Source organism: Myiozetetes cayanensis, unplaced genomic scaffold (assembly GCF_022539395.1).
Source record: "Myiozetetes cayanensis isolate MyiCay16 unplaced genomic scaffold, myiCay2020 scf7, whole genome shotgun sequence".
Taxonomy (NCBI): domain Eukaryota; kingdom Metazoa; phylum Chordata; class Aves; order Passeriformes; family Tyrannidae; genus Myiozetetes; species Myiozetetes cayanensis.
Window position 1 is genome coordinate 5,799,326 of NW_026087964.1, and position 26,222 is coordinate 5,825,547.

The 26,222-nt window shown below is 44.3% G+C and overlaps 1 protein-coding gene and 1 long non-coding RNA gene across 2 annotated transcripts; one reads left to right on the top strand and one right to left on the bottom strand.

The window, feature by feature from the left end:
• Positions 1 to 608: 608 nt before the first annotated feature.
• LOC126651755 (uncharacterized) lies at positions 609 to 18,514 on the top strand. The gene is made up of 3 exons (XR_007631779.1): positions 609 to 903; positions 1,946 to 2,036; positions 18,236 to 18,514. It is a non-coding gene; the product is annotated as an uncharacterized LOC126651755 (long non-coding RNA).
• On the bottom strand, positions 18,478 to 26,222 carry TNIP2 (TNFAIP3 interacting protein 2). Its single transcript, XM_050337999.1, has 6 exons — positions 25,758 to 26,222; positions 23,362 to 23,667; positions 21,433 to 21,516; positions 20,612 to 20,893; positions 20,122 to 20,241; positions 18,478 to 19,627 (listed from the first exon to the last, which is right to left on the bottom strand). Exons 1-6 carry the CDS (start codon positions 26,202 to 26,204, stop codon positions 19,346 to 19,348), a joined length of 1,521 nt encoding a protein of 506 aa, XP_050193956.1. The 5' UTR covers positions 26,205 to 26,222; the 3' UTR covers positions 18,478 to 19,345.

Consider the following 26,222-nt stretch of genomic DNA (forward strand, 5'->3'; position numbering starts at 1 on the left):
TAAATGAAAAACAAACAACCAACCCACCCTTAGGTTTCCTCAGCCCAAATATCAGTATTTCAGTTCCTGATGTTATTGGTAGTTTCTCAAAAGTCAACACTGAGATACGTCACTTGAAGCAATTCTTCTGATTTCTAGAAGGATTTTTTACCCTATTTAATAAAGATGTAGCATATGTCCTGCTTTAAGTAACGTGGAGGTATTATGGTGTTGAAGTGACTAATGGGATATTCTAGTGCTGCAGTTTCATTCCTGGGCTGGTTTGAAAACCCCTGGTCGAATAAAAGTTAAGCTGTGGTGAGAGCTCCCTATTTCAGCAAGTTTTTGTGACATGAGGAGTTTAAAACCGCAGCGTTGTAGGCAAAGTTTGATAGCTGTGGCAGTAAAACACTTCCTCTGGCCATCGCCCCCCGATCCCGTGATAAATCCGTGTGTCCTGCGTGCGCGCCCGTGCACGGCTGCTTTGCAGAGCTTGTTTGGATAAAAACTGAGGTGTTTGTTGTGATTTCCCGGGCAGCTGCGGGGTCCTCGGGCTGTGTTTAGCGAGCTGAGCTGCTCCGCTTCCTGCGCCGAGCCCTGCGCTGCGGCAGCGCGCCGTGCCTGACGAAATCAGGGAATTTCGGCGAGCCCCACGGGGAAGTGAACGCTCTGTCCTCGCTGTCCCCCGGCGTGTCGCGGTCGAAAGCACCCCGGGCAGAACTGGTGGCGTGAAGTGAGGGCACGTTCAGGGAACTGCAGGGAGCGGCTCCTTCTCTCGAGCGAATAGGTGCCAAAGCCGCTGGATTTCCAGCAGGGAGAATCTCCGGCCGTGGGGTTTTGTGAGCCTGGCACGGCGGTGCCGTCCCTGCGCCTTCTGGAGTGGGGGCTCACCGTGAAGCAAATGCCACGGTGTACAGCTACCAGGTGGTTAACCAGAGGGAATTTCACTTCGCTGCAGAGATGGGAAACCACAATACGTGTGTCTTCCTCCAGGTTATTCAGTGGGCATTCAGAGAAAAAATCCTGGGCGTGGAGGATGTGGGGAACATACTAAAAATTTCAAGTTTAGGTTCCCCTGGTCCATTCAGAGACTTTCTAACAGCTCTGGTGGGTGGGTGGAGAGAGACATGTTGTGCCACGGATATCTTTAAGAGCTCTTCTTTTGTTAGAGATATCAAGATCATACTTGCCCAGAGAGGTGGTGGATGTCTCATTCCTGGCAGTGTTCAAGGCCAGGTTGGATGGGGCTTTGAGCAACCTGGTCTAATGGAAGGTCCATGACAGGGGTGTTTGGAACTAGATGGTCTTTAAGGTCCCTTCCAACCCAAATTATTCTATGATAATCATACTGTAGTCAAGGTATTCTTGTTGTAAAGGCCACTATTTCCACGTGCCCTCACCAAATGATGTGTTTATAGTAAGGCTGTCAAAATTAATTCCTCAGAGAGGTCCCTTTTGGAAGCAGCAATAGGAAACTAGAGTTTTTGGACTCCTTACTTTATGCTGATATTGCCAGAGACCACTCTTACTGAATGGCAAACACTAACATGGTTTCTTCTGCTGAACAGACTAGCTGAAGGTGGCCTGCAAATAAAGAAAATCTAACTGGTGATTTTTCAGGTTTTGGGTTGTTTCTAATAAATGATAGAACTCTTTGCAGGATTTTAAAGAAAAGAAGGCAAGGTAAATGAATGGCCAGAACCCAGCTATTTCTGCTTGCTTTGTACCATAGGCATGTCTGCCCTTTCAGTTGGATTGGCTCTTTTTGGTGTGTTTTAAAGGAATAAGTTGGGTAAAGAGATGTCTGGATCCAGAAGAGCATTACACCACATAATTTCAGTATGTTCTTTAGGTAGTTATGCTGTAATGGTGTTACATGTGCACTGGCAGATAATTTACAGTCATCAAAATGAATTCCCTTTATCTACTGATCTGATTTCTTATCTCTCATATGTCCATTTCCCAGATACAGCTGGAATGAACAGGACTAAAAACAATCATACAAACTCCCAGGCCAAGACGGACTTTCTGTAGGAATCTCCCAGAAGCAAGAAGAGGTACAGAGCTTTGTTCCCTTTCTGTGTGTGCCAGTACAAGAATACGAAAATTGCAGTCCCTGATCCAGGGGAGCCTCTGACAGAGGCCAGTGATGATTAATACAGTGATGACTGTATGTTGGTTCTTTTTCTAATCTTATTTCCCTGAGGATTCCCTGTTGGCTTTTGTCAGCTAGTGGTTTAGGGAATTCCTGAGCCAGCTGCTGTCATCCACATTTGTGCTTAAAAGGCAACAGACATTTCTTCCTTCAGTTCATCTGATAATTTTTGAACCCATTTCTCCTTTTGCCATCTAAAACATCCCATGGCAGTGAATTCCCAAATCTGATTATGCTTTTTTTAAAAGAAATAACTTTGTGGTTTGGGTTTGTCTGGGGCTTTTTCATCACTTTATACTGAATCTGTGCATTATGAAAACCATCAAGTACTAATCCTCCATTCACTGTGTTGCTCACTCCTGATTTGATAAACCCCAGCTATCAGTCATCTTTCTTCCTACGCAAGAAGTTTGGGCTCAGTTAATCTTTCCTTGTGTGAAAACCTTTCTGTATCTCTGTTTGGTTCCTTTTTTTATGTATTTTGTGTGTTGTCTGTCTATAATTTATTAAGAGGTGACCCAAGCTGTACAGTGGTGATGAGAAGTGGATTTATAAGTCAGCACAATGTCTTTGGTTACTCTCTCCAATTCCCAGCTTCTTTTTGTCTTTGTTGTGGCACCTGATCCCTGCCCTGGAATGTTCAGGGAACTTTAAACTAACCTTGGTACAGCCAAGGACGTCCTGTTTCCTGAATGACTCACAAAAGGTCCTCTGCCTGTAAGCACCAGGTCAGACTTTGTGTGGAATGGTGTGCCAATACCTATCAGTTAAGACATAGATTTGTGTTTTTTACAAAAGCTGACTTTGCTGGAGAGGGAGAGGATGGTTTTATGTTGTTATAAGTTACAGTTGTTGGTCCTCTTCAAATCCCACACCTGTTTCATTTTATTCCTCTCTCCCTCCCAAATGATATAACTCTAAGAAATGGAAAGGAAAATCTTCCCTAAAATTGTTTTGGTTTCTTTTCTGATCCCAAAGGAAAACACCCGAGCTGTGCTTCAGAATATCAATAATTCCCAGGATTACAAAAGCAAAATTCTTTTAAGAAGAGGAGCTAATAAGAAAACAGGAAGCTGATCCTGACAGTCTAATCTGTGTTGCATGCAAGGAATTTGATTTCAAAATCCTTCCCAAAATTAGCACTTTCCATCCCTTAAGTCTGTGTTTTTTGCAGTTGAAGAGTTTTGTCGTTGGCTTTACTGGTTTGAGCTACTTTTGGGTTTTTTTGGGAATGTAGATGCATAAAAGAAGCTTTAAAGGTCAGTGATCTATGCTGATACATCGAAACTTTAGGCATCAGGTCTCTTTTCAATTGTACTGGAATGTCCAAATATATGCTAAGAAAGGTAGTTGTTCAAGAAAGCTCCAGAAGGTGGTATTATAAGAAAATTGTAATAAAATTTCAAATGATTGTTGAAGTTTTTAATGAATTTTTAAAAGAAGCTTAGTGAGTTCTGAAGCATTAGTCTTGTTCTGAAGCAGTTGATCTTTTTCTCTTTGGAAAAATTGGAAGGAAAATTTAACTTACTTTTCAGCCTTACCACAAGCCAATTCTGGCTGTCCCAGAGAGATGGTACAGGCAGCATTTATTATGTGGGAAAGGATGCAATACTATTGTAGACCAAACTGAGGTGGAGGAATAGCTGTTTTGTCCAAGGTATTAGTTGGTCTAGTGAAACCCTTGTCCTGAAATAACATCAAAGATGACATCAGACCTTAGTCTGGTGTTGAACTTCCTCTTCTGGAGGACTCTGTTACCTTCCAGCCCCTCTGCTGTGTCTCTGCATGAAGTCCCTTTGTATTTGGTCTGCCATGCAAAGCCAACATTAAATATGCATTGTGTTTTCTTCTGTTTCGCTTGATTTTTATCCTTTTCCTGGAAGATTTTGCCTAGCATTCCTCTCATTTTCTCAAGACAAAATGCCCCCATTTTTTCTGCCTTTTATTTTGATCCCCAGCCCCTTTCATTTACTTTTCTCAGCCCTCACAAGTGTTCTGTTTTCTAGCAGAAGAGACAACCCTGTGGCAGATGTCTCCTGGTCTTGGGTACCTGCTACCTCTACTTATGAAGCCAGAGCACCTGGCTGCAGCCAGAGGTACTCCCCTTAGCTGGGAAGCGGCTGTAGGAGTGTGTCCACAGCACCCTGTCTGTTCTCTGCTCCCAAAGCCACCCTCCACCTCCACAAGGGAATGATGCAGGGGAGCAGGAGGTGAAGCCGGATGTGCAGTTCTCACCAGCGCTGCCAAAGACAGGACTGCTTTCTCGGCCTTTCTTCCACATCAGCCCTTCTACTCCTCATCTTCTTGTGCGTAAATTTAGAGCCTTTCTATGCTGTCATTTTGGCAGCAATGCTGGGCACTCTTATGGCAGCACCAAACCTGACGAGCCAGGGTTACTGGGAAGCTCCAAACCTGGCCTGCACTCTGCTGCTGCAAATCTTCTACATCCCGTGCTAACCCATTTCACCCTTGCTGTGGGCGGTTGAACCCCATCCCTGCTCTGCTGGAGCTGCTGAGCAGTCCCTGGCAGTGGAGGCTTCTTGGAGTCACATTTGGCTGCTGTCACTCCAGTCTCAGCTGTGTTTTAAGGCAGCAGTAGGAGCTTTAAGCACTACAAGTCTCTGCTGTCGAGAGCAGGGCTGCCCTGCTGCTGTGAGTTCGGCATCTGGGAAGAGGAGCCTGAGGAATTGGACCCAGGCATTAAAAATCCATGAACTTTGTTCAGCAGCATCAGGGTTTGTTTTTTTTTTTTGTTACAGATAGGGGGTGGCATAGGGAGCGTAATTTTTTTTTCTTTTCCCCTTCCTAGTTCCAGTTGTTTTGCATTAGTCACTGGTGCTGATTAAAGCCCAACCCAGATTAAATACACTGAGGTGACTCCTTTACCACTGTGTCAAGGATCGAATGACACAATCCCTACCTCTACAATGGGAGGCCATATGTCAGACCTCCCTGAAGTGGTGGTTGGTGGAAAGGCTTTCCAGGAGCCAAGAAAAAAGAACGAAAGGTTAAGCCTGGATGGGTGGAGAAGGGAAGAGGTGGGCACGAAAAGGAACAGAAGAGCTGGCAAAGGGGTTTCACCTTCCTGTAATCATGCATGAAAGCAAAACTTGGACCTGTGTATCTGAAGGCTTTTGGAAGCTGGAAGAACAAAATCTCATGGCTTTTATGATCTCTCTAGTCCTGACCAGTATAATGGGAATGCAAAATTATTGTCTTTTTTGTCCTTGGATTGGAGGATGCGTGGAAGTGATGTGGTTCCCAGACATGGCAGAACATGGAACCAAATGATTTCCAAATTGCAATATTTGAGGAATCAATGAAAATGGGATGAGACACTTGAACGAATTGAAAATACAAGGCCTGGAGATACTTGGAAGGTTTTGAAAAACTGTTTTTGTTTTGGAGAAAGCGAACTTAGCAGAACCAAAACTTTTATTGAAACTTAACCTCAGTTGAACTGTTGACTCTTTTGGGGGAGATGCAGAAAGAAAGAGCTTGTGTGAACCAGAAGGCCAGGGGAAAGAGTGGGCCCATCTGCAGGTCAGGAGAGTCAGATTCAGGTCTCCTTCCAGACAGTCTGTCTGAGCCCCTGTCAGGATCTGCATGGGTAGTGGAAAAACTTTATCAGGACAGAACGGAAGAGGCATCCCTGAACAACCTGTCTCTTAGAGCACTGCCCTGCAGCAGGAAAGATTCCTGCCCTCCCAGCAGAGGTAGACACACACATGCACGTGATTTAATCAGTGTCCAAGTGGACACTGCTTGGAATTTTCCATCAGGGGGAACTAGTGAAATTTGCTGTACTGGAAAGATTGGAGGCAGGCTGCATGGTTTCCTTGCCTTTTACAAGGATGTAGCTGGACTTCCTCAGTCTTCTGCTCCGTTGTCATATTTTATAATACTTTGATGAAGTCCTGTGGCTTGCTGTCCAATTTTTTCATTATTGTTATTTTTTCCCCCTGTTTTTCTTGATACACAATTTCCAAAGCACGGTGCAGTACTTCAGCTGTGCTTCCATTAACCCCACGTGGAGCAGAGAGATTTCTTCACATCCAGCTGACAGCTCTTCTCTTTATCCCCTGCACTTTTGTGTCTGGCTTATTTGCAGCAGCCTGTGGCTCAATCCAGCCTCTGATTCTTTTTGAGGACTTGGCCCTGATGTGATTCCTTGACACGAGTTTGTGCAGTTCGTTGTCCTCAAACTTGGCATTTGTACTTGCTGAACTGCCGGCATTTCCCAAAACGTTTGTTTGCCAAAGCCATTCTGATTCCTTTCATCTGTGCACTGGCACCTTGTTTTCATTTGGGATCTGTATGTGCATTTAGTACATTTTCTCTGTCCATCACCCAAGCAGTAATGAAAACATCTCATTGTTAGGTTCAGGATCAATCTTTGAGGAGCCTTGCTGGTATGCTCTCACAGACTGGTTTTTCACCCTCAAAGATAATGTTTTTCAGAGTTTATTTACTAAAATGTCATGCGAAAAAGGCAATTGAAGCTCTCTTTCACAACATTTATTGTTTTTCTTCTGTCCACAAGAGCTGTTGTTACCCTGAAAAAGGAGGAAAGAGTTGGCAATTTGACCATGAGTAGCAGCCAACATAAATTTTTCAAGCATAAATCACCTCCTTACTGTCAGGTACCTAAAAATCATCTGCTTGTTCTTTTGAAGGGAGATTAGCTTGGTTTCATTTTTAAGATGTTTGTCCCTTCTGGACTTCTGGAGTTTTATTCATGACTTTCAAAACAAGATTGAATCTCTTTGGGAATTCAAAGAATTCAACTGATTTTTTAATTGTAAACTTTTTGATGATTAGCAGCAACCCAGTTACTTTGAAAAATTTAATGTATCTCACAAATCCCTAGTTTAAGTTCACCGTCCCTTATTATCACATTGTTTGTGTTTTCTGCTCTCTTACAACTGACTTTGGTGAGGATAACAGGAACTCTGCTCTTTTATCAGTTCCAGTCCTTTTCTCTTGGTCAGAGTCCAACTTTCATTTTCCTCTTTCAGTTTAGTATCAGAGTCCTAAACACTGTGTGCACACAAGTGAGTTTCAGAAGGACACGCTGAAGTTTGGTGTAATTACATACAGATTCACTGTCGTATTAAGATCAGAAATTCAGTCATGTCAGCAGTGATTAATGCCCTTTTCTTCACTTTAAGTACTAGCAATTCAGATCCTGGCTTAGAAAACAGTGGAAATGTTTTGTGCTTAGCCTTGCTCTAGTTCTTCAGTAGATACAGACCAGCACCTCAGGGTGACCCTCGTGCAGCCCGGGAAAGCACACAGGTCGCAGGTCACATTTGTGATGTACTCACAAAGTCACTGGAGAGTTTCCAAAATGATTGTTTGGTTTTAGTCAGTGCTACTGTTGCCTCACCTTTGTGAGCAATGGAGCAGCATCGGTGTTGTAAGACAGAGCAGGGAACGCTACAGGCACTGGCAATAAGTGTGAGGGATTTCTGAGCTATCACGCACATGGTCTGGTGTGATTCAGTCTTCATAAAATAAGAGAGCAGCTACAAAGAAAGAGATGTAGAAATCTCATCTAACTGAGCCATTAGGAAATCAGACACAAAGAAACAACAGTTGCTGTACCCCAGGCTCACCATAAAACCTGCTCAAGCTGCAAAAAAATACAGGTGTCATGGGCCATGAAGTCAGGAAAGAAGGGATGACTGATCAATATCCAGCCAGGCGATGGAGAGGGTCTAATGGATGTGTAGTGAACCATACCAGTGAGATTTCAACTTGCTGTGATTTAGAGTTATGAAATGGGTTCCTGCATTAGACCTCCCAGGTGTTCAAGGCTCTCTTGCTTGCTTTCTGTTAGCCAAGTTTTCAAAACAAGCCTGTGCATTTGAATTGAGGAATTTCTGGAGTCTGCCAAAATAAAGTGGAAAGTTTATTTCCTTCCTCTTCACCCTCCACCCCTGCCAACAATGCACTGTGTTGTCTTTCTTATAAACACTTCAAGAAGTGCTTGTTTTAAAATTCATGCTAAATAAGCTGTTGTTCTGAATATTCAGCGCTGGTTCCTGAGGTGTCTTTGTTTAGTGTTTTAGCTGAGGTTTTAGGTGTCTCCTCTGTACCTCCACGGGTCTATTTATTTTCTTGTAGATCTTGAATACTTTGAATGATGTGATAGTTAATAAATAAATAGATAAAATCCCTCTCAGGATCTGGGTCAGGGGAAGAGGCAGGAGAAAGGGAGAAATGAGTCAGTATTGTCTTGACTGGTGTCAAACAGTTCAAGCTCAGGTAAACCTGGGGGTCTTGGTAGGCACACTGAACATGGGTCATCAGGGTGTCCCTTGTGCTGAAGGTGGCAGCCCCTGGGCAGAGCATTGCCAGCACTGGTGAGACATCTGCTCAGCATCTGGAGCAGTCTGGCTCTGGACTTTCCAGTATGGGAAAGACATGGACGTACTCAAGAAAGCCCAGCAAAGGACCACAAGGATAATTCAGGTCTTGGAGCATCCATCAGACACGGAGAGGTGAGAGCTGGGACTGCCCAACCTGTAAAAGAGAAGGTTCAGGGGGATCTTGCCAGTGCATATAAATACCTGGTCTGGGGGCAGTACAGAAGATGAATCCAGACTTTTTCTCAGTGGTGCCCACTGACAGGACAAGAAGCAGTGGGCCCAAGTTGAAATACAAAATTCCACTTAAACATAAGCAAAAACTTTTCTCCTGTGAGGGTGAATGAACCAGGAGCAGGTTGCATGGAGAGGTTATGGACTCTTCATCCTTGGAGATGGTCAAAACCCGACTAGCCACAGCCCCAGCCAGCCTGCTCTAGCTGACCCTGCTTTGAGTGGGGGAGGTTGGATTAGGTGATCGTCAGACCTTCCTCTTCCCAAGCTCAATTATTCTATGGTTTTTGCAAACTTTCCATTGATTGTGACAGTCATAAATTTGGCTTAGGCAAATAATTCATGCCTAGACCTGCTATCTTCATTCAGAAGTTTCCGGTAAGTTTCTTTCTGTGTTTCCTTTAGGTACTGGCTCCATGCCCGTGTCCTTTTCTGTAAAATACTCTTGCATGCCTACAGAATTTTCCATTATTGATGTAATGCATGCTTAAAAACTATTCTACTGTTTATTTCCTAAAAGTCCCTTCCTTTATGGTCAGTCCTGGCTTCCAAATCCGTGAGCTTTTGTAGCCTTTTGTTGTGTTTATGTTATCCTTTTCCCTATTTGACCTCTCTCTTGCAAAGAGCTGGAGTGGAAATCCCAAACTCCAGATGCGCAAACACAAAGTGAGATTTTCTGAACCCGTAGTCCACAGATGTTACTTGAGGTTCTGCCTTTCCAAATGCGAAGGATCCTGCACTGCTTGAGTTCATTACCTGCCTTGATTGTCAGCCTCTTGTGTAGATCAGATTCACCTTGACTCATGGACCATTGCACCAGGAATTGGGGTCATTGCACTGGTATAAACAGCTGTGTAGCTCCAGGTTGTCCTGGTTTGGTGCACTGAAGACCTCAGCAGTTGTTGCAGGTTGTGTTGCTGCCACGGGCGTTCGTGGCTGAGCTTTCGCTGTTCAAACCATGCCTGCTGCAAGGGAGGTGTTAATGATGTGCTGATATATTGAGTAAGGCAGGCTTTGAGCCACAGGCTCTTTGTGGACAGCCAGTAGTGGCACGGGGTTGGGTGTACTGGAGACTTGCTCTTTCTGCTGGAACTGGGACTTTTAGTCATAGCTTTCAAAGACAGTGGGGGTCTGTGTTTCGTTGTTTATTTAGTGCACTTAAGATGTTGCACGATCACTGTAATTATTTAAGTGTGTTACCTCCAAATGTGGGCACAGCCTTAAACTACAGCAAAATATTCAGAAAAACTGCTGAAGAGGTGCAGAAGCCCAGATTCTTATAACAGACATGGGGGTCCATTTCTGTGGATAATGGGGACATTCTGTGCCTCTCTGGTTACAGAAGCGACCTGAGAGATGAGTTTTGTGAACATCTGTTGCAAGTTGTTGTCTGTTATCATTATTAGTTTTTGCATTATTGCAGCAAAACAGGAGGGCTTGCAAGTACCTACAGTACAGGCATCCTCCTGGGGCTTGGCTCAAAATAGTTCAGGTGCCCAGACTATAAAAGAGATGCAGGTATAGATTTTGGTGGCTGCCAGATCCAGATTGTTTACAGCTGCTGGGAGCAAAAAGGCACAAGCTGACTGCAGGGAAGAGGAAAAGGCAGCATTGGCCTCCCTTTCCAGGCTGTCAGAGTGGCTTTTACTGCTCAAGTATTTCCCAACCTTGTTCCTGCCCAGTGTGTGTAACAAGCGATATTAATGCACGCAAGGGGTACGGCACAGGCAGGAGGGACGGTGTCCTCACACCGCATTGCAGCAACTGCACATTTGAGGTTCCTCAGCTGTGCTAAGAGGAAGTGGTTATTCAGTCTTGCTGCCATTTCAGGAAGACTTAAGCTCCAGTAAACTTTCCCTGAGAGAGTCACCTGGAAACCACAGAAGTAAAAATTCTTGTTTGCCCGCTGTCTGTCAAAGGAGATGCCACCAGGAGGAAACTTAAAACAAGGTGGGCACAAACCCTGAGTGGAGGGGAAAGGCCAGACCGAGTGCTGTCCCCACTGCATAGGAGTTACCCTGGCCAGCACACACTGATTTTCCCCCTCAATGGTTGTTGTTCAAGTTGAAGACTGTGACATTTTGAAGGAGGGGGTGTGGGGCCGTGCAACCATGTGTGTAGGTGCAACAAAACAAAGCCTTAAACAGTTCACAGACTAAGTCGTCACCTATTCTTTGGGTGCCAGTGACAAGGTGGTTGTGCTCATCAGTTTTTTCCACTGTCCCCAGGAGCTGTCACCATGCAGAGAGTTTAGGGGATTCCATACCTGGTTATCAAAGGATGGATCTTGTGTAGGAGGGGAAAGCCTGCCTGCACCCCACACTGGCTTGTAGTCTTGGCCACAGACTTTAGTCTCTAAAACACCCTGGTCTAGTCTACATCTTTGCCTTGGTGTTTCTATCAAACAAATTCCACCTTATTCCCCTTTCCAGACCCTCTCAGCTCAGTGGAAGTGCTCCAGAGCCATCCCCTCTGTTCCTGGCTTGTAGGTGGCACAAACCTTCTGGGCTGTCAGACACACCCCCCTCTCCCCCTTGGGCCAAGCAAACCAGCAGGGCACCACCTGTGCCCTGTTTGTTTTGGAATATCTCTCTTGCAACAAGACTGGCCCTGAGAAGGCTTGGAAACTTCCAGGTGCCACAGAGGAAAGTGGCAGCGTGACCACTGGAGCTGAAATGCCTTTTGGTGACCACTCCTCTCTATAATACAAAGGGTACTTGAAGAAGTAAGAAGGGCAATTGCTGCTGGTGCTTGTGGGGCCAAGCTTGGTGTTTAGAGGCTCTCATCTAGAGTGGCCAGTGTCATGGGCTCTGGGTGACAGTGAACTGATGGTGAACACCCCAAGAACTGTTTTTGTGTTTGACTGTGATTGGAATAGGACAGAAGTGGGCTCTGATGATCCCTAAGTGGACTGCTCAGGAAAGAGAGAGGGCCTGGCCTCCTCAGTCCTATTAAAAGATATTACTTGTGTTTTAAAGCTATTTTATTGTCATGAAGATGCTGTCAAAATTCTGCTTTATTGAAAAACAAGAGGAGCAAACTCTGAGTCAAAGCTTATTTTGCATCTTTCACCCTCTGTTAAAGGCTGAAATCCCTTCTTAGCACAAGGAGTGGGTGTACCTGCACATGCATGCCTATTGCCTGCTGCACCCAAGTTTCAGATTCTCTGCAAACCCCCCATTCCTTGTTCAGTCTCTGGTGATGCCATGAACCCTCATCTGTATTCCTTCCCCTTCTCATCAGAGGGTTACTTTTCATCACTAATTTTAGGTCTGACCTTGCAATTACAGGAACCATGAGCTTTAAACCATGTTTAAAAGCTGCTCCCAGGACATGGCTCAGTAGTGATGAGGTTAGTTTGGATTTCACCCGCTCTTTCTGCAGTTTGTGGGCACTGTTCTGGAGGATCTTCACGTGCTCTGGACTGTCTCATCTCTTCCCCTCTCAACATGCTCACCCAGCAAAGAGCATCCTGGATAAATAAATACTGACTGGTGACTGGGAGACTTTTAAGAGCAATTAAGACTATTAGAGTAGGTCACCATGGACCTCAGTGAACTTTGTAACTGCAGTAAATAAAAAGGCTTTTATAGCTTCCCACTCCTGCCGTTGATAGGTGCAAGTTTTAACAACATTTAGACCTTGTGCTCTCTCCAGGCAGTTGCATTTGGTGTGATGCAAATCACACCTCATCTGTGATGTGCAGCAGCAAAGCACAGACAGAAAGGCTTCCTTCACTTCTCTGCTCCAGAGCATGGCAGGGGACATGTCCCTCGTTCTGAGAATCATCTTATGCACATTCACAGTTGGCATCTGGTCAATCCTGTCTATAGGTACAATTTGTCCCTCCCACGTGAAGGTTTGCTGGCCTCTTAGTTGGGGACATGTATCTCTGGAGAGCTGTCCCTGCGCAGGAGACCATCCCCACGTCTGTGCCCAGATGGGCCTGCACTGAGATACCCAAATAGGGGGAAAGTTGCCCTTCTTAAAAACACATCCCCTCTCGTGCCCACCAGACCCGTGTGTAACAGGTGCTGTTTCAGTGCATCACCAAACTGCCAGGGAAACACGGTGTGGTTTAGGGGCCCTGCCCCGTTCAGAGTAAGGAGGCCTCTGGAAGATGCAGGCTGCTGGTAGACTTCTGCCCCACTCACACCTCTGTGCTCTTTGCTTTGTCCCGCTGTGACATGTGAGGGGCAGGGGTGGGCTCTTGCCAAGTGCTTGAATGAGTCTTGGATAGCACGAAGGATGGGAACTGCTCTAGCTTTTGTTTTCTTGGGACACTACAACAGGTCTGTTTTGGGCCTTGCTCAGTGGCTCTGGCCAGAGTCAGTGCTTAAGGAGCAGTTTCCTAAAATGCAGTGTGTTTGTCTCATGGGGGACAGATGTATCTGCTGGTAAGAATCAGCCCAGTTTAGGGCTCAAATTTGAACTGGTTTTGGTGGAGAGCAGATACCTATGCTCTATGATTTTTTTTTTTAAACTTCCATTTCCTGTGGCTTATCACAACAGCCCGGATCAAAGGAATATCCCTTTTCCTCTGGAGATGCCTGTTTCCCATCTGCCAGCTGTCATTGGGGGTGGCACATGGGAAAGCTCTGTCCTTCCTCCTGGGAAGGTAAGAACAGGCCTTGCAGGAGGTGGAGCAGGTGCTCGGTGCTGAGGTCAGCAGAGGAGCTGAAAACCAGTAAATTAGATCTGCATTGCTGAGGACAAGTTCAGGTGGTGGGAAGGAGGAGTAGGATGCTCTATTAGACTGTGCTCACCTGTCACGAAGCACTTCACATCTCAGCAGGTCCCCCTTTCTCTTGGTAGGTGATATTTTTCTCTGGAATGCCTGTGGACCTTTGCATACCTCTCTGCATGCCTGAACTTCCCTGAGGTGGTCAGAATGAGGAGTGATTCTTCTGTGGGTGAGCTCCTTTCTTTGCTCCTTTTCCCTCTTGTATGAGCTGCGATTGCTTAGTCAAAGGAGATCCGAGTGTCTCTCACCTCCCCACGTGTGTGTCCCAAGAGAGACGGAGACTCTGCCCTCTTGTAGCATGGTCTGAGACCTGCATCCTGCTTTGCACTGGGTGGGACAAAAATGAGGGCTTTGTGTGTGGGACTGGTCACGGTGGGGCTGCTCCCAGAGCTGGTCCGTGTGCCTGTGGCTCTCCTCCTCAGGGCACAGGTGGTGGGTGCAGGTGGCTGGCTTGTTAAAACTACAGCTGGCACAGCCCAGAGAGAGGGACTGGAGGGAGAGGACAGGTTGTCACCTTGCCCTCTGTGCCATCAAGGCACTGTTCCCATGGTACAGGCTCTCGTCTTGGCAGAGAAGGTAACCCCAGCTATCACCCAAGTCCAGACTGCTGTGGAGAAGGACATGGAGCTGAGAAACTCATTGTTCCATTCAACTGTGACATTTTGGGCTGTGCAAGGGGAAGTTTGGGACGTGGCTGGACGAAGTCTGGCTGCATGAAACTGAGCAGCTGAGCAGGGCATGGGGTGTGCCAGTGCTGGCCAAAGAGCTGAAGGGGCACACACCAGGCTGCCTGGTAACACATCCCTTGTGGATAAACGGCCTGTAATATTTGTGTGTAACCAAGGTGCCTACCTGCGATTTAAAAAAAAAAAACAAACAAAACTTCAAATGCTTTTTGTGTGAAGGCAGATTTGACAAAGAGATTTGGTGAGTGCAGGCTGGGAGAGGAAGGTCCCACTGCTCTTTCCTCCCTCCCACTCCTTGAGAAATTGGAAGGTGAAAGGCTCAGGCGAGGTGAGTTGCTGTGACACCAAGGAGGGGGGGTGTCAGCACGAGCAGGCAGCTGCCCTGCTCGCGGGTGCTTAGCCCAGCAATCAGCCAGGTCTCCAGAAGATGTGCTGGAGAGCTGGCCCGGGGAAAGGTGCTGATGCAACAAGTGTGGTTAAGTACACGCTTCTAGAAGGCACCAAAAAAACCCATTTGAAGTAAGCTGTGTCGTAACCCACCGTCTGATTCAGTGCTGTCCACACCAGAGCTCCGTGTGCCATGGCAAGCCTGTTGGCCACTATCAACACCCTACATCCATCTCATGCTGTGCAGTGTTCCTGCACCAGCAGCTTCTTGCCAGCAAGTGCAAAAAGAGGAGGAAAAAGTGGATGTACTGATGAGAAATGGGAAGAACACACTGAGCAGCAGTGGGAGCAGAGACACAAGTGCTCTGCCACTGGGGTGGTTGGTGCCTTTCAGGAGCCCCAGGTAAGCAGTTACTGCAGCACCTTGTACATCCCCACCTGTGGCAGGGAACACTTCACTGAGGGTGCTGGGCTGTGCTTTGCCCTTAGCAAGGGATTTGAGGCATCAGGTGAGAAGGCAGGAGTAGTTAACCTGAGACCCCATCCCTATGCAGAGGTCCTGCTGGGCTGACCTGCTGCTTCAGAAGTATTTCTTATGCTTTAGGTTTTAAGCTGAAATGCCCCCTCCCCCCAGCTGATGGCTACTGGAGTGTGGTACTATGAAATATTACTACAGCATACTTTGAATTCACATAGATTTTGTAGAAAAAGCATTTGAGACTTCCCTTTTTTAGAATGAGAAGCACTGCTGTTCTGAGTATAATGGTGTGGCATCTTATTTGGAATTTCCCTTGCTTTCTATATATACACATGCAGCAAAGCCACAGGAAATGGAAGTTTAAAAAAAAATCATAGAGCATAGGTATCTGCTTCTTGAATAAATTTTATTCTTTTAGTCAGTTTTATTATTAGTGAGCACTCAATCTTGAGACATCATTTAAAGCTTGTTTTAAAAGATGTCCTAAATCACTGGAGGGGGAAGCAGACGTTGCCTTAGAAGTTGCAGGTTATTTGAGAAGCTTTTTAGGCTCTGTACTGCCCATGCTGTGGGAGACAGCACCATTGTTGATCTTGTCTCCCTGGGCTTTTGGGGTAGAGACCAACTTCTGAGGCTTTTTGTAGCTGTGTTTTCTGAGTGAGTCAGTGTTGCCTACAGCTGCTGTCGTGATTGTGTGCTGAGGGCCTACTTCTGCATGGCAACCAGCATGGTTATTAGTAAACAGCCTTTACTTTAAAATCCCAAACAAAATACATTCTAATTAGGTCTGGGAGAAATGAGGACCAGCAGCTGGAGGTTATACAGTCTGAAAACCTCGTTGCTGGTGAGGGGAGGCAGCTGCTCAGGAGCTCTGAGTTGCCCTGGGCCTGAACTCAAGTTGATTTGTAGAGCTGAGAGAAGGTCATTCACTGAAGGAGAAATTTTAGGGGAAGGGATGGACTAATCATGAAGGTAATTGGACAAATCCATCTTGGCAGCTCTTAAGACATATTCCTACAGGTCCCAGAAGAGAGGCCTGCTCTCAACCTCCCTGCACTTGCAGTCCTGAACCTCTGTCAGTCTTCTGCCATTGTCGTGCCTCTGCAGTACAGGCATGGCTCACCTGAATGAGAGATTTACAGAAGCCTAAATGGGCATTAACTTTCCCTAAAAACAGGGTTCATTCCTCTTGGATGCCTTCTGTTACCGATACAGCAAATAAGGAACCGAGCCCCATTGGGTCATACAACCTCTCTGTATGATTTCAGAAGTCTCTCGTGTGAGTACAAGTGTCTCTGCAGTTTTACAGATGATGTGTGTTTCTGTGAACCAGCGTAGTACAAATGGATAATGAAAGTTCACTAAGTTTATGCTGCTGAAGTTCCTTTCACTGTATGCAGTTACTTTCTTACTCATTGTGCCTTTATTGCTTTCTTTTAGGAAAAAGTTGGGTTGTTCTTACCATTTAGCCAAGAAAGACACACTACTTTGGTGACCATCCAACAGGCAGAGAACACCAGTGAGAGGCCAGAAGGAGCTTTCCTTAATTTAAAGGGTTCAAAAATGCTGGAAACTCGTGGCTGCTCTCATTCCAGTGCTGGGGCAGTGGACCTGAAAGGTTTTATGCATTCTGGTCTGAAAGTTGAGGAATGTGATTTGTGAATGAATGTAGGTCATGGTGGGAGTTGCTGGGGATGCCTTGGTGTGTGTGCTTTGCCTGGTGAGGAGGGGGCAAGTAAAGACTTCGTAGTGTTTCTTCAAGAGATCTACCAGGGAATTTGGCATAAAAGTCACAGCACTGCATAACAGACAACTTTTCTTAGGAGCAATAGTTTATGCCCTGTCATCTGAAGCAAACATTTGCATGTTAGACAGTGGTAGTTCTTCACAGTGTCACTGTTTTCTTGGTTAAGCCAAAGCAAGAAGGAAATAGTTAAGGCTTTTCACCAGCCAAAAGAAAAAAAAACCACCCTCAGTAGAAACTGGTAAAGTAAAATAGCTCTGAAGGGAGGTAATTCTATACAGAAAACCAACAGATCTGTCCTAGATTTTTGCCACCGGTAGTCAAATTCCAGTCATGATTTATTGCAGTGTTTATTGCTTTAGGTGGTAGCTGTAATCTGTGCTTGATCTATAACTTCACTTGTTTGTGTTTGTTGGTCCAGTGTTGTTCTCACTGTTGGTATATCCAGTCTCCCAGCACTGAAGTCCTTTCCCAGGATTAGTATGAAATTAACCTCTGCTTTGACTGGGGACTAATTCACAGAACTTAAATCCACAAGAACAGGTACTGTTACTTTCTGTGTACTGCAGATTCTTGTCTCTAATTCTTGCATCTAAATCTAATAATTGTAGGTCAGTCTGTCCAACTCTACCCACAGGGATTAACAAGAGTGGAAACCTATAGGAGACTTCAGCTTCTGATGTATATTAAAGCAGTCATCATCTCTGCAATTAAAAAAAGGCACTGCCAAGATTTAACTTGCTTTGCTGTTGGCTTGTTTTTTAACTGCCTTGTCGGGCGACTCAATAAAAAAATCAAGTGCCTATTCTGCTGTACCAATCACTGGCAATATCATATTGATGCCCACTGAAGCTGTAAACCAGGCTTGTTTAATGAGACCAGTCAGAAAAAGTAAGATTAGTTTATGCCACAGGAAGTTTAATCACGTTTATCAGCTTATATTCTGTGGGCCGCATCTGATCTCTTAGGACCTTAAAAGGCAATGTAAAAATGGTCATTTAAAAAAAAAAAAGGAAAAAATAAAAATCTCTGCATGTTTGTGCATGTTGTGTTGGTTAAAACAAGCTAGTAATCAATCATAGGTAATCAATCAGTTGTAGATTAGATTAATAATAACCATTGCATGCAGCGTGCAAGTGCAATGGCCCAGACATCTTTTTTTGGTATTATCCCACCTAAGGCAATAGTGACATAAACCACTCTCTTCCTTTAGGGCTGCAACAGCATCCTGAAAAGGAAATATCCAGAAAAATATCCACAATCCTCCTAAGGTGTAGAACAGGGAACAAAGCAAAGCAGAAGACAGGAGTGTGTTCTTTAATGATGAAGTGTCATGGTTGCAGCAGGCCTTTACTTTGCATCCCATCCTTAACCCCAACTCTTGCCCAGTGAGAAACACCTGGAGCCAAAGCTGGAAAAAACTGTGGCCCTCTTATGTCTGTAAACTTTAATTTCAGGTACTTCTTCTTGAAACAGCCCCCTGCTATTTGTTGAAGTTCTCAGCAATGCAGACAAGATAAGAAGAAACTTAAGAGGGCATTGGCATAATCATAGATGTGTGGCAAGGTAGGACATTAAACGTGTTCCTGTGCCTCTGAAAGGTCATTCTTCTGCTCAGAGAGGAGTGATTTTTTTTTTTCAACATATTTGAAAATAGTCTGAGAAGCTGGTTATCATTGAAGTAATGAAATAAGTCATATCTGAAGCAGTGACATTTAATTAGCCTTTAGTATAGCCACTGGGACTATTTCACATTTAAATACTTACAGTGAAAGACAGATTTTCAACCCCTTTACTAATGTAGTAAAGCAACTGCCCAATCACTTTTATTATAAAAATAATCCTTAGGTAAAATAGGAATATAATCAATAATTACACAAATACACATTTACAAATCTGTAAAATAGTTACTTGTGGCACAGAAAATATAAATATCCCTGTACCTTGTCTCTGTGCAAAAAGACAGGCTAGTTTTAGTCAATACCCAGCCCCTTCATGGTTTTTTCACTTCTTCTGATTTCAGTTAAACACAAGGATTTTCAGATTATATGTCTGAAAGTTCAGCATCAACAGACAAGAAAATACTTTCACTTTTAATCCAGATAAAGCACAGTAAGATTTTTTTCCTATCTTTTGTAAAAACGTTGCTCCCTGTTCTTCAGCCTGCATTTTTGGAAGAGGAGGAAAATTTCAAGTTCAGCAATTTTTTTCACAAGCCATCAGACTGTGGTAGAGAATTAGACCCAAATAGGACTCAAGCTGCACTCTGAAGCTGAACTCCCACCGCAGGTTTCAGTTTAGTTTGTAGTAGAATTTGCATTATGCTTGCCTCCTTCCTTGGAGCTGTCAAAAATAATTCTTCAGAAAAACACTTTTTTTTCTCTTGAGGCCTTTCATACAGTCCAAGAGAAGGTGAAATTAAGCAAGAGGTAGATGCTGTTCATTCTCCTCATTCCCAAGAGCTCTCCATTTGAATTACTCTGATCGGGGACTGTAGGAGATGTGGATAGAGCCAAGTTTTATGTCTATAAAGTAGTGATTGACTTACACCCCCTCACATCCCGTGGTCACTGACAACATTCAGCAACGTGCTTGAGGAATTCATCGCTGAGTTCATCCCTGAAAAACCTCATGCAGTGAGGGCATCTGAGTTCACCCTGTGCCCTGCCTTCCAATCCCGAGTTTCCGCTGTCGGCAGGAGGAGAAGTTTGTTCAGACTGTGAAGGTGTTCTTCTCGTGCCTGTTTGGCCTGGGCTGCTGCCTTGCAGATGTTCCACATTCGTCTGTAGGTGCAAGTGATTTTTTTTACCAGTGTGAACTCTGAAATGACTACTTGTGTCTCTTGAGTCCTGGAAAGAGAAAGAAGAGCTCTTGAAAATGATGCAGTGAAAAGATATCCTTTAACAGGTGATATTTTATCACCTTTATCTGAGAGACTGCTCAAGTATTTATCAGATATTTGTAAATAAAATATTAATCAGGTTTTGCAGTGTTCTTAATATAGTTGTAAAGAAGGTTTGTAGAAAAATCAGAATACAGCCAGTGTGCTACTTTAAAAATGCCACTGTTACAAGAGTCACAGCTGTCCTCTTCAGTCCAAGAATTCACCCTTACTGTGTTGATCCAAAAATAGAAGGAAAATAGACTGGAAAGGGATATTACATCTATACTGGGAAGCATCTACTAGAACTGACTATGAAATAATGTGAGTTTTTGACAGCTGCACTGAGCTGAAATGGTTTTAGAAGTACTAAGATTTTTTTAAAAATATATTTTAAAGTATATTATAGTCCAGAATCCTATTGACATGCTTCAGTTGAAGAAGTAGCATGCTGCTTTTTACCTGTCTTCTTGCTAGCTGGTGTTGCAAACATGCAACTTCTGCCTGAAGTTCCTGTATTTTGCTCTGTGCTCGTTCTCTGTCTGATCTCTCAGATGTGAAATCGTCTTTATAAACCAGGACCTGAAAAAGAATTATTATGTTAATATTTGTTAAGTTAGAGCATTCATGGATGAGACTGAAAAGCTGAGGCTGTGATTCCTTTGTTACTTATTCCCAGAATCTCAATATTATCTTCTCTATCATATCTGTACCTCAACAGGTACTTGTATTTCTTTTACAGGTCTTTTGTATTAAGGCCAGCAGAACCACGTGCAGTTGTTTTAAGCAGCAAGTTTCCTTTAACTCTGCGTTGTTAAGTATCTGGATAGCCAAATGTGGAAAGACAAGTGGCAAACGTACAAAAAAACAGATCCATTTTTCCCCCTTGAGCTTCAGTGGTCTGGGAAGAAACTGAGAATTCCCACCTCTAGGAAAAAAGAAATTTAATGACCTGTTGCTCCAGCATTTGTATGCGCTCGTTATCTCCTTCACTGGCCTTCTTCATGTCCTCTAGTTCTCTCTTTGTTTTTATGCATTCATTCATTTTTTCTTCCAGTAGCTTGTTTAGCCTGAATATCTCCTTGTGCATCAGGTCAGAATTTGTTGGTGCTGAAGCCACGCCGTGCTGCTGCTCCAGCTGTGTCTTCATCTCCTTCAGCTGCAAGTGGAGTCGCTTCACGTACTCATCCCTACTCGCATCGTATTTCTGCCACTTGGCATTCAGATCTTCCACCTGAAAGTTGACCCAGGAGAGACATGAAGAACAGGAAGACACAAACTTCCAAGCTTTCACAGACTGTCTGTACGTGCAGGACCGAAATCCTCTAAAAGATGATATACCATGCTGGCCCGGCCACTGAGTGTGGCGAAGGCCCTGTGCGGGAGAGCAGGAGGTACCACGATGTAAGGCAGGCTCTTCACAGGCAGCCTGTCCCTTTCCCCTCTCACAGTGCAAAGGGACAGTGTCAAATAACGTGGAATGGGAGGGGTTGGTGGTCACCCTGGTCCTAGTGCTGCCCTTCTGGGGTGCAGTGCTGATGCATGGAAGGAACACGAGAATCTTCTGCACTGTATTTTTAACAACGAAAACCCAGTACGTTAAAAATAATGTAATAGGTCATCCTTAGCTAAGGGAACAAAAACTATGTTGAAGGGACTAAGAAAAATTGCCTTACATTAAGCTGCCATTTAATTAGATTAACCAGGCCTTATCCCAAATTTACTGTATTTCGAAGTAATCGATCAATTCTTAAACAAAATGAAAGTACTCACATGAGCTACTTTTTGTTTTAACATCCTGTTTTCATCTTGTAGGTTGCAGATAAGAGCTTGAAGTGAAGTTTCATTGTCTAAAAGCTGTAATTTGCAGATAAAGTAAGTGTTACTTGGACATAAAAATGCCAGATGCTATTTGGCTATGCCGTTAAACTGGAAGTAATCTTTTTCTTTAAATTCCTCTAAAACTATTTACTATTAATGAAATAATAAAATATATCTAGGCCTATTTATTTCTATATAGTGAGTTTCTAAATATTAATAGTGTAGCCTACAGCTTTTATTATTAATAAGGAAAACTGTACTCGGGTTTTTACCACCTTGGTACTGCTTTTAAATAGACCTGATGACAACAGAGCTTAGCAGGTTACAAAAACTCCTTGGAAAACCACTTGTCTGGAGGGGGAGAATGCATGACAAAGGCAGAGATATGCCTTCATCTTGCTTTGTTATTACTGTCAATTTTGGCCAGCACTAGGAAGAAATTACTGAGGGGGAAAAAACCCTGCTTGCTAAATAATTGACTGAAATGATACCTCTTTTACAGTTGTGACATCTGCTTAAAAAACCCCCGGTGTACATGAGTAATATAGAACACTTTTGTTCAAAATTCCCTAGAAACAGCTAGTAATGGCATCTGAAATTTCTCCTCTTCAACAGGGAAGTCCCCGCTGTACAAGGTTAGCTACTTATTACATATATCAAAGTCAATCAAGTTTCCTGTCTATCAATTACACAAAAAATACGTGTAAATTTTCGTCAAAAATACCAAATGCTTTAAGTCCCTAACAAAGTCCTTTTTTCTTCTATCTACCCAACCTCTGACTATTTCTCATAGGTAACTTTAACATGAGTAAGTTTTCTTTGGAAACGCTGCTGGGATGTTTTACAGAGTAGAGGTGAGCACGTCAGCAAAGATGAGCGGTCATGTGAAAAAAAGCAGTACCAACACAGAGCAGAAAGAGCATGAGACAGAATTATTCTTTTTTTGTGAGAACTGGCTGTAGCACCCTCCTCAACAGTCTGACCAGTTATTTGAGGCAGCACTGCTAATGTTATTTCCTTATGGTATTATAATGAACTACCTAAAGACTCTAACCCATCAGGACTTCTGGAGCAACAGAACAACGGGATCTGCCTCTACCCTGTGCTGAAAAGCTTCATCTGAGGTAATGGTGTGGGCAAAGGCAGAAAGCCATTAGCAAAGTACACCAAAATCCAGGTGTTTGTTCTCCACAGTAGTGTTTGTGCCACTGTCCTGCTGAGAAGTATTTTTTCTAAACATCCCCTCTGGAGAGAAACGTGGCCTTGCACTGGGATGCCAGGGGGAACCCCAGAGCCAAAAAAAAAAAAACCCAAAAAAGGTAAGACACCTTGACTCATTCTTCCCTAACCAACTTTCTGTAGGTCTGTACTATGTGTGCAAAACCAAATCCTGATCTGAGAAGACCACGTGCTATAGAGTTCTTCATATAAATCCTACTTTGTAATATCTCTACTTTGTTTTGTGATTTTGATGCTTAAATAGGTAACCAGGAGAGATCACCTTCAAAAGCACAGCACCATCTAGTGCTGCACAGAAGCACAGGATGGTATAAGAAAGGTACTGTCTCCTGTACGTGGAGAGAAGAATTGTAGTTGTGGAATTGCTGAGGTCAAAGGAACCTCTCAAGTTCTTCTCCTCCCAAAAAAAAGCCTCCAATGATGAGATGAAATAGCCAAAGTTATAGTGATAGAGAGGCGCTTCCATCCTAAATTTTTGGTACTTGGAATTATTTAGAGCTTGCCGTGATAGTCTTTACACCCCACATGAAACTGTTCAAAGGAACGTGCCTCACCGTTCCTCAGTCACAACCATCACATTGTAATTAACACCTCAGAAGCTAATGAGACTTTAAAGACACTTAGTAGTAGCTATAAAAATACCTGATTAGATCTTTCAGTACGTATCTGGTCATCTGAATTCCCCTTCTCTTTTCTTTGCTTCTCTTCTAGACACTTTGCCAGATGTTGACACATTTCTGCTGTGGATGCCAATTTGCGTTGAAGTTGGTGAGTTTCGTCGGTGAGTGAACGGCACAAAACATCACTGGTGGCTTGAGCCCTCTCCTTCTCTGCCAAGGTCTTCTGCAGTCGTAAGATTTCCCTCTCCTTTTCATATGGGGGTTGATTTATCATCTGCTGTATCTCTCCATTTTTCTCCTCTAGCTGCTGATTCAACTTCTGTACTTCCTAAACAGAAGGGGGAGGGGAAGTTACTTCAAAGTAAACTCAAAAGCCAAAATATGTCTAAGATTGAATTCCCTATTGCAGTAATTCCATATTGCTCTTATACTGCAAAGTACCTAAAAATTTAAAAAAACCCTCCAATTCATCCCTATATAATTACAGGACCTTGGAACTGATAGATCATGCGGAATCTTCTTGATGGAGGAACAAGCAGCAAAATTCAGGAAATATTTATGAATTTAGCAACAAACTGAAGATGGAACTTACAAGAAACAAAGTATTTTAAAAGGAATAACTGTAGAGACTGAGAAATGCTTACAGGTCCTGCACTTTAAATTACCAGATAGTAGAGATTTTCCTCAAAACAAACAAACAAACAAACAAAAACCCTGTAAAATCATCAAAACCCAGTGCAGTGCCTTTACTGCCTGGCACTGTCACAAGGATAAAGCAGAGGTAGCACATAGGGCAACTTTCCTTTCCTAAGAAAAGGTGGGAACAGTAAGGAAAGCACAAGCAAACGGAAAATCTGTGTGGCAATGGCTCTAGTTTGGCCACAGCTGACTCTCCAAGGTACTCGAGGGGGTCTGACACACCCTTAGGAAACAACCCTGCATTCTTGTTGCTGCATGTTCTTGTTGGTTTGGAAGCTCTGCATCCACACTGCGTTAAGGTAACACCTCTGCAGATGTGATGTTTTGAGAAGGAAGAGGTTTGCTAGCTGATGGGCAAACCATCTGTAGTTCCATTCACCTGAAATGCAGCAGTCCTGACTTTGTCAAACACTTGGTGCTCTGTACCCTCGAGAAGTAGCAGATGCTGGTAACAGAAACCTCAGCAGCACTGCTCCTCCAGAACCAAGGATGCCCTGGATGCCAGCACAGACCATGAGACAGCTATCAGCTTACCATTCCAGTTATTATTTTTACTGTCAGTTATTTCAGTGTTCTGATTGAGCATGAAATTTTATTCTTTCGAGAAAGAAATATTAACATCTAACATAGAGAAATAGCCCTTGTTCTTATTACTGACATTTAAATTCTTTAGCATCATGCTAAGTGCTAAAGGTACTCAGCATCAGCCTTCAAAATACGTTCAGATGCCACAGGTTTGTCACCCATCTGCAAAGTGTCAATAAGATCATCTCTTTTAACAAATTTCCAAACATGAACTTTTTAAAACGTATTTTAGGTGAGCGTCATATATGGAAAATGTTTTGTATAAGCATTAGGTCAAGAGAGTACTTATGACAAAAATACTCGTTTCATTTTTAAGTACTGTTTCTCAGTTTGGAAATTACTTCATGCAGGTTCATCTGGAAACAAATGCTTTAAAATTCTTTGAGTATTTCAGACTGGACACAGGAAAGTCTTAATGACAGTAACCAAAACAGCGCTTGGGGTGGATGGGAGGGATGCAGTTTTGAGACTTTTTTCTGTCAAAAAAGATACTGATTTCCCTGTCTGTCTCCTCACAATCCAAACTTGTCAGATACTTCTCCAAGTTTAAAAATGCTGCCTTAATGTCGATACAAAAATCCATTATTAAGAGCACTAAAACACAAAACAAACCAAACTACACTGTAATAGAAAAACTGGTGGCATCATCTTAGAAAACTGTTGCATCTGATAATGATTTTCAGGAAGTAGTCTTCAATAAGTAATATGGAATTCCAAATTCAGGTGGGGTTTTTTACTATTTTTCTTTTTTTTTTTTTTCCTTGTGAAAACAGTTGCATGAAGATTTATAACGCCACGCTAAGTCTTTGCTTTAGGATTTGAACTTAACGTCTTTGAACTTAAGGCTAAATGGAAGCTTCTGTCGGATACAGAGAGCTGGGTTGCTTTGGGCACGGTCTAAACTCTGAGCACACCGCGATGAAGCAAGTCCCGTAAAAGGCAGCAGCATCGCTTGGCGAGGGTGCAAACAACTCCCCGCGAGTCTGTGCTCCTGAGCCGCCCCGGGCGCGTCCCTTGCGCGCCCCCAGCTGTTCCCATCACCCGAGCGGGCGCTCCGGGAGCAGAATCCCCGCATCCTCCGCTCTTTAAACCCCTCACTTTCCAGAGAGAGCTCCCTGCGCTCCAAGGCTTTACCTGGTTCAGCGCTTCCACCCTCCGCGCCGAGAGCCGCTCGCTGTCCCGGAGCTGCTCCCGGGCCTGTTCCAGCTGCTCCAGCAGGCTCTCCACCAGCGAGCGGGCCGGCTCCGCGCCCGCCCCCGCCTCTCCCGGCGCCGGGGGCTGCGGCTGCCGGGCCAGGCTGCCCCGCAGCTCCCGGATCGTCGCCTCCTTGGCCGCCAGCTGCAGCTGGAGGTGCTTCAGCTGCTGGGCGGACTCGTGGTACAGGGTGCAGAGCGCGTTGTAGCGAGGCACTTTGTTCTTCAGGCTCCTGTTCTCCCGGTGCAGCTTCTCCAGCGTCTCCTCCACCTGCCTGAAGCGGGCCACGAAGGGGTCTGTGCTGCCGCCCTCGCTGACCGAGCACATGGCCGGGACAGATCCCTTCTCCTCCTTCTCCAGGGCGAGCAGTAACCCGGACAGGTGCATAAAACCCCGGGGCAGAGC